This window comes from Cynocephalus volans, chromosome 6 (assembly GCF_027409185.1).
Source record: "Cynocephalus volans isolate mCynVol1 chromosome 6, mCynVol1.pri, whole genome shotgun sequence".
Lineage (NCBI taxonomy): Eukaryota > Metazoa > Chordata > Mammalia > Dermoptera > Cynocephalidae > Cynocephalus > Cynocephalus volans.
The window spans coordinates 161,537,008-161,551,928 of record NC_084465.1 but is presented as its reverse complement, the minus strand read 5'-3'; the positions used below and the strand labels follow the sequence as shown (position 1 = coordinate 161,551,928).

At 40.0% G+C, this 14,921-nt stretch overlaps 1 protein-coding gene across 3 annotated transcripts in view; it reads right to left on the bottom strand.

The window, feature by feature from the left end:
* Positions 1-3,651: 3,651 nt before the first annotated feature.
* The window catches only part of PTPDC1 (protein tyrosine phosphatase domain containing 1), a 67,308-nt gene continuing 56,038 nt past the window's right edge, over positions 3,652-14,921 (bottom strand). For all 3 annotated transcript variants that reach the window (XM_063099910.1, XM_063099907.1, XM_063099909.1), the window contains 4 exons: positions 12,554-13,803; positions 9,173-9,358; positions 7,006-7,116; positions 3,652-3,951 (listed from right to left, as the gene is read on the bottom strand). In XM_063099910.1, coding sequence (XP_062955980.1) covers positions 3,835-3,951; positions 7,006-7,116; positions 9,173-9,358; positions 12,554-13,803 — 1,664 coding nt within the window. In that variant the 3' untranslated portion in view covers positions 3,652-3,834. The remainder of the gene's footprint in view (positions 3,952-7,005; positions 7,117-9,172; positions 9,359-12,553; positions 13,804-14,921) is intronic.

Genomic DNA, 14,921 nt, shown 5'->3' with positions numbered 1-14,921 from the left:
AAATATCCTAGTTCATTGCTCTTCAGTTCTGCCTTCCACAAAGTCCTAGGACATGAACATATGACGGTACTTAAAAGAAGTTTGTGGCAAAATTAAAAAGATAATACAAACATTTCTTTTTTGAAAGACCCCTTGTAATTCAGCAAAGCTTGCCACTTTGCAACAAGGATGGTCTTTCACCCACTTTCCAATGACATATTACTCATTTCTGTCCTCATCAGAATGGCCTTTACTCTCCATATTTCTACCAACATTCTGATCAGGACCACTTAAGTAATCTCTAAGAAGAATGAAGCTTTCCCTACAGCTCTTCTATTCTGAGCACTCGCAGAATCACCCTTAAATCTGTTCATGGTAAGGCTTTTCCCAGCATTCACTTCAAAACTGTTCCAGCCTCTGCCCATTACCCAGGTCCAAAGACACTTCCACATTTTTAGGTATTCCTCTAGTACCAATTTCTGTATTAGTCCATTTTGTGCTACTATAACAGAATACCTGAGACTGGGTAATTTATAAACAACATACTGTTGGGCTAATCAGAGATTGGCTCATGCCTAAAAGAATAACTTAAAAAAATGCACTGAGAAACAGAATTTTGTTGAATTTTTCTTCTGTCACTTTATGTGTAAACAATTTCAATCATCTAGCATCGAGAGGGGTTCCCCAAGGTAATGTGCCAATCTTGGGCCACATTCATAAAAATAAAAAGCACTAACGGGAATGTTGTTCTTGATTTACCTGCAATGAATAACAACAACAGTAAAGATCCTATAAGTAAGCTGTCACTTTTAATCAAACATCCAAATTATTGGGGGGCTTTCAGATGTCAAGATCTTGGGGCATGTACTCGGTCTACAACACAGTGTCCCTGGATATTTTTCCAGACATCAACAGTGCCTAAGCTTACCAGCAAGCATTCTACATTTAAGAGAAAATAGAGAAACTTTATCACTGTTGAATTATCATATAGAGTTATTTCCACAGAATCCAAAGTGACAAAGCACATAGTCTTTCTCAGATAAAACCAGGAAGCTGGATGAAGATATGACTAAGTAAATCAGCACAGAATTTCTGGGTTACGCAAACAAATGAAGCAAGCTTTACACCAGCAGCAGCAGTTCGTCTGAAAGGGCATTAGCAAGCTTTCTGAAGTAGGAAAAACTAAAATGGCACGGAATCACACACTTCCTCTAAATGTGATATGCTGGAGACCATCATATGACAGTAGCAGAGCCAGCTCAGCCTTTCCCAGAAGACAGAAGACTTGTGATATTTTCATGGACGTTGTGGACAATATGGTGCTCTCTAATGCCATCATGGAATCTAGTGCTCAAAGGGACCTTGAGATCCCTGAGGGTGCTCCATGCTGGGCAGTTCCACCTGGTTAAGAGTCCCACAGGCAACACAAGCAGGGAGGGGAGTGCAGTGCAAAGTCCATGAGACGTGGCATCCTCTGTCACAGATATGAACGCGTTTCTCTCAGTCTGTCAAGAGAAGTAAGCGAGGTAGTGGGTGTGGTTTGTCACGGTAGTAAGTTCTTAATGTGTGTGCGCTCTTGACCCTTCCCACTTCTGTTAAGCCAAATTATACAACCTTATAACTGCTCCCAACATGTAAGGTTTCTATCCTCTGCGCTACAAAGAACTCCTCATCCATCCGAATATAGGCAGGCAGTAATCTTGTTCATCTGGAGATTTTCCTCAAACATTCCTCTTAGAACTCGCCTATCCTGGTCCCCCCATTCTTAGACATTCTGAACCAACAGAAGATAGAGTTGGAACTAACAAGAGTTTGGCCGCCTAACTACTGAGCCTACACCTCAATCTGCCCCTTAGGATCATAGGAGAGCAAAATCTCATCTTCATCACGGTATGCGCAACACCCAAGAGCCTCAAGGGAAAGAAGTACAAGACTAGGGCTATGGGTTGTTATTTTCGCTTTTATTCAAATGAATACAATGCTTGTATATAGCTGATTAATGTACTCCCTTTCTCTTTTTTAGGCTGGTGCACTTTTATTTTTAGATGTGCAGTGCATGGTCACACAATGCCCATTCTCTATTTTGAAACGAGTGTTTCAGATATACAGCTATGACTTGTCAAAAAAGCCATGGTATTAGGTGATGCCCACGTGAGGTCAATGGCAATGAGGACGAATATCTTTCCTGGTAAACCATATTTTTATAATGTACCTTTGGATAAAATGCAATCATTTCCTCCCTTTCTTTCCCAGGCCAGGCACTTGAAAATGAGACATTTCAGGAACAGGCAACCTGGTTCCTTAACATCCATTGAATTTGATTTCCCAACAAAATTCAGTGTGGAAGAAAACTACGTTTAGTGTTTTCCATTACAGTTAAGTGAGACTGATAATGACTAAAATATTTCTGATGTGCTAGAGTTTAATTCAGAAATGCAGGAGTTGGAGAAATTTCATTTCTTCTAAATTAGTCTTGCTTTCCCTGAAATTCCATTTTTAAGATTAAGTGTACCTTCTTCAGTTTGAAATTGGTCTGATTAATATCACCTTTATTAGGCAAAACTACTATCCTCTCTGTGGCTTGGCCTCTGGTACCCCCATAAATTAATTATTTTAAATAGAAGTTACAGCTTCAACTGCTAATTGATAGTTTGGCCCACAAGGAACTAGTTTAGGTAGTCACCTCTTCTTATTTGAAGCCGGTTTTAGGGTGAATGCAATCTGCATGGGTCAAATTCAATTCAAAAATCTTAATTCCTGTAGTAAAAAAAGCAGCCATAGATAGAGCCCTGAAGCAAGTGAGTCCATGTAATGGCAGATCCGCAAGTGTGGGTCCAGGCCAGGCTGTTCATGCTAATACACCACGAGCATGAATAGTGGCCTGGCCTGACTTCCTCCAGCTCCAAGAGTCGCCTCTGCAGAGTGGCTACATCACCCAGAGAGAACAGGGCTGGCACAGAGACTGCAAGGCTGTCCCTTCTGAGGAGTACTGGGGAGGACAGAGCTAGCCTTGCTTTTTAGCAACTTCCCACACTGCCTGCCTTTGATCCCACTTCCTCTGTAAAGATGCCATTTGGCTCAGCAGCAACCCAAGGGAGTGGGAGTAAGGCTTGGTGTGTTGAGAACTCCTCCTGCCTCCTTGTGACAGCCAAGCTGGCAAGGTTGTCTGGAAGCCTAACAATAAGCAAGTCTACTTTCTACAAGTAAAAAATTCCAACCACTTCACAGTCACTCCATTAAAGTAAAACTAAATCACTCTGAAAAATAATACACTTCAAAACCCTTTGTCACATTTATAAAAATTAAAGAAAAAACAAAACATTTCAAAGTTTTAAAAAATCCTTAAAAAAATGATGTATCAATAATAGCGTTCTGAGTAACAAATACAAAACAGTTTAAGACACTTAGTGACTTTCCCAGATCATATGTCAGGGGGATGGGTACACGGTAAGCTTTTACTACTGAAATTATCTATTTGGTCAAAACTCTAGGAGGAGTTCTGTCAAGAAAATAATTGTTCTGGAAAGAAGAGTTACAACTTTTTCCAAAATGTCAAAAATAATAAGGATGTAAACACCTTAAAATGGTAATACAATATTAATTCAGTCAAATAAATAAAAGAAAGTGGCACCAACTTTACGGCAATTTTTCAAAACAAAAATGTAGCTCAAGGATATTTTAAAATAAATAATTGCTCCAAACAGGGAGGATCATTCTCAGCACAAACTAACAGCATTTAAAAAAGTGCAATGAGAAAAAGTAACTCCACAAACTTCAGCTCCCTCACATATGAACAGAAATGCTGTCTGGGTCTTCAGGTCTGAAGTGCCCATCACGGGGGAGAAGCGAGCTTCACTAGAGGCCAGGCTTAGGGCCATCTTTTGTCGTTTTTCTTTTTTCTTCCAGCGTGTGCTTAAATATTTTCTTCAGGGTGTTGTATACTATTGGTCCATTTTCAGAATCAAAATTAACCTGGTGGCAAAGAAAATTTACATTCAGGCACTGTAACAAGAATTTTGACCAGTTTTTATTTGGGGAGAAAACAGGAGGGTGGAGAAAAAACTAAGACTTAAAAGCAAAATTATATATTATTTTAAAAACACACATAATAAATTTCACACATTTCAACGGAAAGACTATATTAGACATGCCAACCATGTTAATACCAAACTGATGAATGAAAACTCAAAAATTAAATCTAATGTCTGGATATTTAGTATAATCACATACACCTAGTCATGAAGCCAGTCAACAGGTGAAGTGAGTTTTTAATTCAGACACTGATCACTGAGGGTTCAGGTTGAATATCCCTTATGTGAAATGCTTGGCAGCATTAGTGTTTTGGACTGTGGACTTTTTTGGATTTTAGAATATTTGCAGGTACTTAACCAATTGAGCATCCCTAATCCAAAAAATCTGAAATCTGAAATGCTCCAATAAGTATTTCCTTTGAGTGTCATGTCAGTTCAAAAAATTTCAGATTTTGGAGCATTCTGGACTTCGAATTTTTGGTTTTTTTTTTTTTTTTTAAATTTTATTTTGTCGATATACATTGTGGCTGATTATTGCTCCCCATCACCAAAACCTCCCTCCCTTCTCCCTCCCCCCCCCAACAATGTCCTTTCTGTTTGCTTGTCGTATCAACTTCAAATAATTGCGGTTGTTATATCTTCTTCCCCCCCCCCCGGGTGTGTGTGTGTGTGTGTGAATTTATATATGAATTTTTGGATTAGGGATGTTCAACCTGTGTAAGGAAAAAGTCTCCCTTATTAAACCAAAGAACATCAGCTGTAAGTGCTGTGCTAAGAGGGCTCAAGGCCCCTCTGGGCCAGTGTCAGAGCGACCTGAATGGAAAGCCTAGCTCTTCACCTGACAGCCTGCCATGCCTACCTCTCTGGGTCTCAATTTCCTCCTCTGTAAATAAGAGATCACAATGCCCATGTCCTTAGGATTTTTGTGAGCAAAAAATGAAACCTGATATCTATGAGTCTGACATGTTTGGCACATATAAAAACCTCAATATAGTTAGTTTCCTAACAGCAGGTGCCATGTACACATATCTAGATTCTTTGTTCAAGTTTGCCACACTGATTTAGGAGTGACAGTAGGACACAGAACCAGAGCAAGTACCCCTGCCCTATGCCCAGAGTCACGTGTGACTCACTGAGAAGGAATCAGGATATCAGGGTTATTGCTTCTCCCCTTGTAGATTCTCTCCTTTTCTGATAAATTTTGACAGAGGGAAGGTTGTTCCCTCTGTCAACAACTGTAAAGCACCTGAGATTTTACTCCACTGCAATTTAACCCATCAGCTTACCAGTGTCATGGATACTGGCAGAAGATGTGAGGCTCCTGGGTTAGGGACAACTTTATTCCTCAGGGCATGATGTGCCTTATAACCACATAGGTTCTCCTTGCCCCCCACATCCCATGGGAGCAAAGAGGAGGGGCCCAGGTGGGAGTTGCACAGGCAAGGGTTTGCATCATAGTGGAGGAACCCCAAGCTTAGGAAATCCCCATGTTTTATAAAGGGCTGCAAGCAAACCTGCCAACCTTTGCCCTGAAGGGAAATATGATCTTTATTATGCAGGAAGGCAGATGAAGTATTTTCTGCCCTACAGGCAGAGCTATACAGACATCCCTGAAGAGCTGGTCCCCAATAAGAGCTGTCAGTGCCTCTGCTCAGCAGACTGTGCACTGATGTGCCAGACCCAAGGAGAACAGTCTCCTAAGATTTTTATAGACAGATTTTGAACTGATATAGCTTTTTTTTTTTTTTTCCTAAAAGATGACCGGTAAGGAGATCTTAACCCTTGACTTGGTGTTGTCAGCACCACGCTCACCCAGTGAGCAACCGGCCATCCCTATATGGGATCCGAACCCATGGCCTTGGTGTTATCAGCACCAAGTGAGCCACGGGCCGGCCCCCGAACTGATATAGCTTAAGTTTCCATTAGTATCCCCTTAAAAGGCCGAAAGACGTTGTAAAGAATTCCAATTGCTTTCAGAGAGACCAATATTAAGGATTTTTTCAGTCAAACTCAGAAATTTAATTTGATCTTTATCACTATTATTGTCTATTCTATTTGCAAAAACTCCTTATTAACATTAACCATCGTTTAAATTGTTTACTTTCTTAAACTCCAAACCTTAACCCTCCTCAAATGGTAGGCATCCTCTCAATCCATGAAGATGTAAATATAGATGTAAAAGATCATGTGATTTGGATTCGAGACTGTTGAGCCTGGAAACTGAAGAACATACTGAAAGTATGTTGAGTGGTTAGTGCCATAAAGTCCAGGTGAGGAACAAGGAAGCCTGCAATAAGGACCTCACTGTGGAAAGCGTGGAGGAAGAGACTGAAGAAATATTAAAAAGAGTCCTCACACCTTGGGAATGAGTACAATAGTAGCTGCTACTATCATCAGTGTTTACAAAGGTTGACATTCAAAACCTGAGTTCTTTGTTCAATGACATTTTCATATCCTATATGAGAGATACCAAATTAGCTAAAGGGGTAAGGGGAACCTTTTCTCTTGGCATGAACTTGACTTCTTTCTTCAGCTAGGAAAAACTGCTGCAAACCAAAAGGATGTGCATAGAAAGGAAACTTTCTTTTACGCTTTGTTTAGGATTTGCCAACCAGAACACAGTACTGAATCAGCAATGTTTGATATATTCTTAATAGATATTGTTTAAACCCAAGGTAGCATTAGCTCAACAAGAAAATATTTTGTGACTCCTACTAGGTCTCTGATTTTAAAGTACTTATTCAACACCCAATTGTTTCTCTCTTCTCCTATATAAAAGCTCTTTGTTCTAATGTTCTCCTTCAAAAAACCCACAGTTCAGCTTTTCCTAATATCACTGTTTGGAAGCTATTCTTTTTTTTGGCCAAAACTCTGCAACACATTTTCATTAAGGGGAAACACAGCTAAAAGTTTTATTTTAGAGGACGATGGTGACCTCTGGATTGATTTACAAAGATGATGCTGATTTGGAGGGGGAAAGGAGAGTGCAACCCACCTTAGTGAAAGATTTAATGGCATGGGCAAGAAAAGCTTCCTCTACATCCATAGGAATCGCCTGCAGGTTCACTATGCAATGCAGCACACAAAGAATAGTCTGGTGTTGTCCCTGTTTTTGCAGAAATCAAAATAAAAAAGTTTTTTGAAAAATGCCTTAAGAAATCAACTCAAAACAACTGTTGAGTCAGAAATTGATTTGTGACCAAGTACTCCTAATCTCAAATACTAAAATATCTATGAAGAGCTCTACCAAATGTTTATTGTTATGCATTAATATAGTCTGAAAAGCTTTCAGGAGATTATCAAGGTTGGTTAGTTACTGCACAAAGAACAACTGAATCAGAAGATGAGTACAATTTTAAACCAAATGTTTCTCTTGCAGTGAACTGAACAGATTTTTCCATCCTTGTTGTTTCTGGATATAAGCATTTCAGTTTGGCTAATAGATACTGACATGTCATAGTGACACATGGACTAATCAGTTGAGCACCTAGGGGTCAGTACCTTCCTATCCAATCCTTTGCAGTTACCAAGGAAAGAGAAGGACAGATGAAGAAAATGAGCCACAGCCCTCCAGGAGCAATGTAGTACTTAAGGAAGCAGCCTTTGACTTAAGGTGGGGGGAGATCCCTTAAGAATGTGTCCACTGACTTGACTCCTGGGGGCTGTCCACCTTGGCAAAGGAGAAATTCCATCACCCTGAGCAACACATATCCAAGATGCAATGCACTTACTAATTTCATATCTAGAAATCTACTCTAAGAGCATAATCTGAAATGCAGAAAAACCTACAAGCACAACTTATCATTAAAATGATACTTATAAAAATGCCTGAAACAATGTAAATGCCCTATACACAGGGGCTGGGGGTACATTATGATAAAACAGAGAGCATTTTGTGATAGAAATAGCATGAGCTTTGTGCCACAACAATCCAAGTTTGAATCCTGCTGTGACACATGCTGCAAACCATGGGCAAGTGGCTTTACCTTACCTTGTCAGTAAAACAGGGCCTCTACCTCCAAGGGGGATTAAGATAAACAGAAGGGAAAATGGACAGTACATCCTGAAGGGCTGGGCCCACAGCCACTCAAAAAGGTTAATATCCTCCCTCCCTTACCACCCTCTCCTGTTTTATCTCTGTAATTTAATTGCTATGAAAATATCCTAAGAAAAGGACTCCAAGTACAAGGAATGTTTTATCTTAAAAAATGTGCATTGCACAATTTTATGTGTGCTTGTGCGCAAGTCTGTGTGTGCATGTATCTGTAAATTATGTGTGGGTGACTGTGTGTGTATGTGTGTGTGTAAACAATGAGAGATGTTTATACTAGAGCACATCAGGTAACTCAAGGCTGATTATTTGACAACATTGTTTCCTAAAACAAAAACAAAGCCTGTTTTTAAGTGAAAATGTAGTATCTCTATATGGTTAAAAATACTAAACTGTTTGAAAGGATCTACAATAAAATAAGTTTCTCTCCCTTGCTAGATCCATTGGTTCCTAATATCTTTCCCTATTAGCAACTACCATTACCAGTTTCTTATTTTTTCTTCTATATTGTATACATATACAAATTATATATATGTATGTATGTATATGTATCTGCATATATATATAGGACAGATACCCCTTTTTAAAAATACAAATGAGTGCACATTCCAACCTACTTCATAGTTTTTCACATATCTATGCTCACAGTAAATAAGTAGAAACAAATACACAACTGTGAAAAAGTGGTTAATTATGGCGCATCCCCATGTCACAGCATCACACACCCACACCTGTTACAGTCAACATTTATAAAAAGCTTACACTATTCATGGAAAAGTACCTATGTTATAATTTTAAGCCAAAATGAAGTATTGAGTTGTATGTTAAAATGATTTTTACTGGGTTAACATACGCATTGATAAGATTAAAAGAAAAGATTTGAAAATGTTTACAGTAGCTCTCCCAGGATTATGGATATTTTTCCCTATTTATTTTTGTATTTTCTAAATGTTTACATTGGGTATCAATTTATTCTCTTATCTTGGAAAACTATTAAATGAGACCTAGATATGGGATTCTGTATGAATTTCCTTTTTTATAATGGATTTTTTTTTTAGTGTGTGAAACTTATATCGAGGGCCTCAGTTAAATTCATTAACTGCTCCTTTACCTTCTCTAATAAAAACAGCGCTTCTGCGGCTTCTGCGTGTCTGTCAACCAACATGTCCACATCCTCTTTGGTGATTATGGGCTCCTTCAGCTGCTCCACCCAAGACCACATCAGACTGCACAGGATGAAAGGGTCCCTCTCACCACATATTCTTTCCCAAGCTCCATCTCGGGAATTTAGTTCTTTCTAAAAAAGAAGAGACAGACAGAAACAGAGAAAGGATGGAGAGAGAGGTGCACTGCTCAACGGATGACCCTCAGGCTGCCCACCACAGTGAAGGGCTAAGGCTCTGGGGTGCAGATCTGGGACCTCTCCCAGCTCCTCCACTTCCAGGCAGGACATTGGACTAAGACTCTGAACTCCTCCACGCCTCAGTTTCCATCCATGAAGCTCATCCCCTGTCTCGCAAGGTGTTGGGCTGACTAACAGAGAAGGTCTGTTAAAGCTCACAGCACAGAGAAAGGGCTTAGTTAATCCAAGTCCTCTACTTCATTCAGAAACCACAGAAACAGTTCAGGAAGAGGGAATCTTCCTTTCCAGGCTTCTGGCAAACAAAACAAAAATATTTATTGCAATGAAGTAAAATAGTAGATAAAAAAGTGTAAATAAGGGAACATTTATAAATTAAACTGGGGTCTTCTTTGACTGAAATTTCAAAGTGCATAAAAAAAGGGCTTTAAAGGTGGTAAATGTGGTATAGTATTTCTTTAGAATCCTATGCAGAATTTAACAAATAATAAGCCCCACATCCTGAAACTTGATAGGGTGAAAATAACTAGGAAGTCTTGCTAATGTTCCAAATGCCTGGGGACAATTTAAGCATGAGATTTTAAAACTTCACCTCATAGAGAGCATTGGAGAAGATAAGAATTTTAATTAGGGCCGAGCCCGTGGCGCACTCGGGAGAGTGCTGCACTGGGAGCGCGGCGACGCTCCCGCCGTGGGTTCGGATCCTATATAGGAATGGCCGGTGCACTCACTGGCTGAGTGCTGGTCATGAAAAAAGACCAAAAAAAAAAAAAAAAAAAAAAAAAAGAATTTTAATTAATTTCTGACAGGGTTCAGATTTATGTGTTAGTAAATCAAACATATTTTTGCAGTAGTAATAAGTGTAATAATTGCTACCATTCATTCATTCACACATCCAATATTTACAGCATGCTTACAGTGGGACAGAACTGTCACACACAGCTTATCTCTGACTCTCACAGCAACTCAGCAGGGAGGCCCCTCACAGGTAAACGTACTGGAGCTCAAGAAAGACGAAAGAGCTCACCCAGGAGCCCAAAGCTAGAAAATGGCCAAGGTGTTCACACCCAGTGCTGCCTAACTCGAGTCTGTGCTATTTCTGCCATGCCACAAAGATCCTCCAGTACTGGATTTCTTTTTACTATCTTATAAATAAGCCAATACTTTCAACTGTTTACAGTCTTTCCTTCCCATAGATCACGTATATAACAGAATAGGTTTTTATTCAATTTCATGTAGCTAATGAGGAGACAAGCTGGGCAGAACTAACATTACTCAAAAACTATCACATCATGATGTTTCCTGAAGCTTTCCAGTGAGGTTAAAAAAGACATCTTGGGATAATGGAAAGTATGAAACACATGAGCTGTACTCTGGCTCCACCGCATATAAGCCATGTGACCTTGAGCAAGTCACTTAACCTCTATGACCCATAGTTTCCTCATCTGTGATACTGAATTCATAAGATTAACAAAGAATCTATAAATAGTATCTGCCTCAAAGGACTACTGTGAAAATCTCAAGATAAAATATATGAAAGGGCCTACTACAGGCACAAGCAGCATTATACCATTCAAATGATGTTCATTTTACTTTTCCAGGTTCAACTGTTTTTTTTTTTAATTACTAAAAGGCCTGAAATAAAATCTATAAAGGAAAAAAAGGGCTAACCTATCCTAATTAAAGGTTTGTGTTTACCTCCAGAAAATGCACTTGTATATGCTACATGTTGAAACAGTCTGGCCTAAACCAAGTCCTGTACTCATCAGCACAGGTATAGCTCATGTCAGCACCTGGGGAGAGGGGCACTCGGGGCTGACCTGGGAGTGAGGGGGTTTTTTGTTTGTTTGTTTTTTAACTTAAAATGGATCTTCTTGCTTGCTAACTCTTGACACACAGGAATGTAAAGGAAATATTTGCTGACTGAATGGAAGGAAGATTTTTTCACTTTGGAGTAGGTAATAAAGAAAACAATTCAGGCTGGCCGGTTAGTTTACTCAGTACAGTATGGTGCTGATAACACCGAGGTCATGGGTTCAGATCCCTGCACTGACGAGCCACTCCCCAAAAAAAGAAAGAAAGAAAACAATTCATCTTGGAAGAAAGCAATATCTTTAACTATTCATTACGCAAAAACACTTCAAATCTAATGAACAAAACTTTTACCAAAAGTTCTCTCCTCCCATCATTGTATAAGTTATTGTGACACTCCAGACATAATTTTCGTGCCTTCGCATTTGAAAAGACACTAGCACTCTTAGAAATATTATATGCCTTGTTTAATTCACGGTAGAATGTGGAAAAGTAGCTGTGAAAATAATTCATAATAGATTATAAACTGACAAGTCAAGATTTCACTAAGTCAGGACTCCCCTAGTCAGCCCCATTTGGGGGCTGTTTACCTGTTTCTGATAACTAGGCTCATAAGTCCTGTCTTTTTTCTAGACCAGGTGTTCATTTCAGGCAAAGAAGAGTATAGCTGATCTAAAACTGTTTTCCTAGTAAAAGTACAACACAAAAAAGGATTAAAATTTAAAATTTCACATTCTAACTTAAATAAAAGCCAAGAAATGGACCCCAAAGACCTAACCTCAGATAAAACTAATGGCACAGTGTTAGTCTGTGGTTACTCCCATCTGCTTCCCTGAATCCCGATAGTTGCCCTCTTGGAGCAGGACAGGCAAATCTGAAGGAGAGGATGCTGACCTCACTTCAACACTAGTGTTACGAGCTTTGGAAAATAATTTTATTTGATTTATGTCTCTAGGTCAGTGGTTCTCAAGGTGCGGCTCCCTGCGCCAAGCCTCGGGTTAGACGTACTTCAGGTCAGTTACTATCACTGTCTCATGTGGCCAGTCACCCCCACAAACCCAGCAGAAAGAAGATGCCACCAATCAATACCACCTACCGGTCAAGCATTTTGCACAGGGAGATTTAAATAAAGTCACACAACCGACCTGGGTTCTGTCTATAACACAAGGTTCACATCACAGCTGAGAAACCTGAAGCTTGAAAGTATTATGCAAACATATCTTCACATTTCTATAACAGGGAATTCTGGGGAAATGTACTATATTTTTGCCCTGACATAAATATTTCCAACCTATATATAATTAAATGAAATACAAATACCTGCCACATTTCTACCTTCCTTTTCACTTCCTCCTTTTCTCCAAATTCATTTAAATTTGCCAGGGCTTTGGCTGCCAGTATTCTCCTTGCTTCGACACTCAATTCAGATTGCAAAGCAGGGTGTGGAGCTGCTTCAGATAGAACTTTGCTGTCCTGGGTTTCGGGTCCAACCAAGAACTGTGCTTTGGGACTGGAGCCGCAGTCCAGAGGGCTGTGGCAAGTCCCAATGTCCTCCTCTAAAGAGCCTGGGCCCCAACCACCATGAGTTTCACAGTGACACTGGGCTACTTGCTGGTGAGAAGGGTTTGGATCCTTACAGACATTTGCAGAGTTGGGTATAACTGGTTCCCCAGCGTTGTGTGAACCCGAAACACCCACTGAGAAGGTTCTACTTTGCTGTATTTCCTTTGGAATACTCCTCGTGTGGAAAAGTGGTGACCCAGCATCTTTGAGTCCTTCCAAGCCTCCAAGCTTAGACTGACTCCAGGAAGAAAACGTGCTTCGAACCAATGCTTCCTTATGTAAATCTAGCTCTGGAGGCTGTGGGACAAAACAATGGCTTATGGGCCTCCTCTGCTGCCTGAGGTTATGGCAAAGCAAGACCTGGGCAGGCACTGTCCACGGAGTCTCCCCTTGGTCCAGGAGTGACTCAGCCTTCTTTAAATCTGAGTCACTATAGCTGAGCAGCCTTTTCGGATGAGTCAGGGGTTGAAGGCACTCAATGTTCTGCCTCTTCCAAAGGGGGTCAAACTCTTGCTCATTAGAAAGATTCTCAAAATCTGCCACCAATATAGTAGGGTTAAATGGGTCAGACGTGTCACTGTCATGCCTCAGTAACTCTTTATCCAGCCGCATTGTGACCATCTCAGACACGGTTTTTTCAATTTCAGCAGAAAGACTGGGTCCTTCGAACATGTCCTTCATCACCACTGGCCTGTTTTCAGCTAAGTCCAGCAGTAATTTGCAAACTAGGTGGATAATTTTTGGCACGTGTTTCAGAAGTCGGGCCTCAGAACCATGGAGCAGATGACGCTGGCGAATTAGATACTGAGCTAAGGTGACAGCATGTGCTTTAGGATCACAGCAAGAGAATATATTGCGAAGAGGAGTGAGAAACTGAGTAAATTCTCTTACACAGAGTAGCTGTCCTCTGGTTTGTATGGAATTGGGTCGCTTTGCCCGCACAAATATAATTGCTTGGTCAGCAGTCATTCTCGTTGCAAAAACTAAATAACATGCTATTAAAACACCTAAACAGTGAAAAAAAGATTGGTATAAGAAAAGCTTATATTTTTACTTATTTAGTTTACTTATCACTCTTTCATCATTTAAAACGTGAATATGTACTAAGAAATCATATAAACAGAGGCACATTTTAAGGACAAGTATAATGATAACTTTGTAACTTTTACACAGATGGTTATTATTGCACTCCCCTTATTGTGCAGAACTACATCTATCTACATGTCTACATGGCCCTCCCTCCCCAAGACTGAGTCCTGTCTGTACCCCAGAGATGGGCTAGCACAAGCAGTGGCACAGTGTAGGTGAGTGAGTGTGGTGCAGGATGACTGCATGCACTGAATAGTTGACTCACCTGTCCTTCTACCCAACTCCAACGTGGAAGAAAGCCAATCTTGGTTCTATTTTCCACTCTCAACAGCTCTTGAAAATTTCCATCAAATCTATCCACTCACTTTGTGCTTGGAACTTCCCAACCCTGCCATTTTTGCAATGCTGGCACATTCCAGCCTGGCAACCTCTCTACTAGGTAAGTTTCTTCTTTGGTGGATTATTCACGTTCATAGCCTACTTTACTTCCTGACAATTCTTCCAGACTTATGTCTACATTAATATAAGTATTTTTCTCCACACTGTGATATTTTTCCATAAGCAAGTAATAATATTAAGGAAGCCAGCCTTAACAGTGTAAACAATATTCTTATTAATTAACATCTAATTAAAATGAGTAACTAATGAAAAGGTAATAACTGATCAATTAGTTCAAACATAATAGCCAATTAATATTAAAGTAAAAGGCAAATCAAAGACACCCATGTAATTCACAAGTTTGTGAACATCCTGTTGCACATGAAAATTAGAACCTCTGGAAACTGAATGTTCACCAGTTCATAGTAGGATACCACATATCTTTCTCACTAGGAATAGCAGATCTTTAAGTGTCAGTATAAAATATCAGCAGAGCTATCACGTGCAATGCCCAGGAAACAGTGAGATTTCAGCTTGATCCTAAGAACTAATGATCTCAAGCAGAGCTGCGTCCCATCCCTGAGGATGCTCCCAGGCAGGTGGGAGATCCCCTGGCGGTGTACAGGTTCACTGTGAATGAAGTCAAGTTGCAGGTATT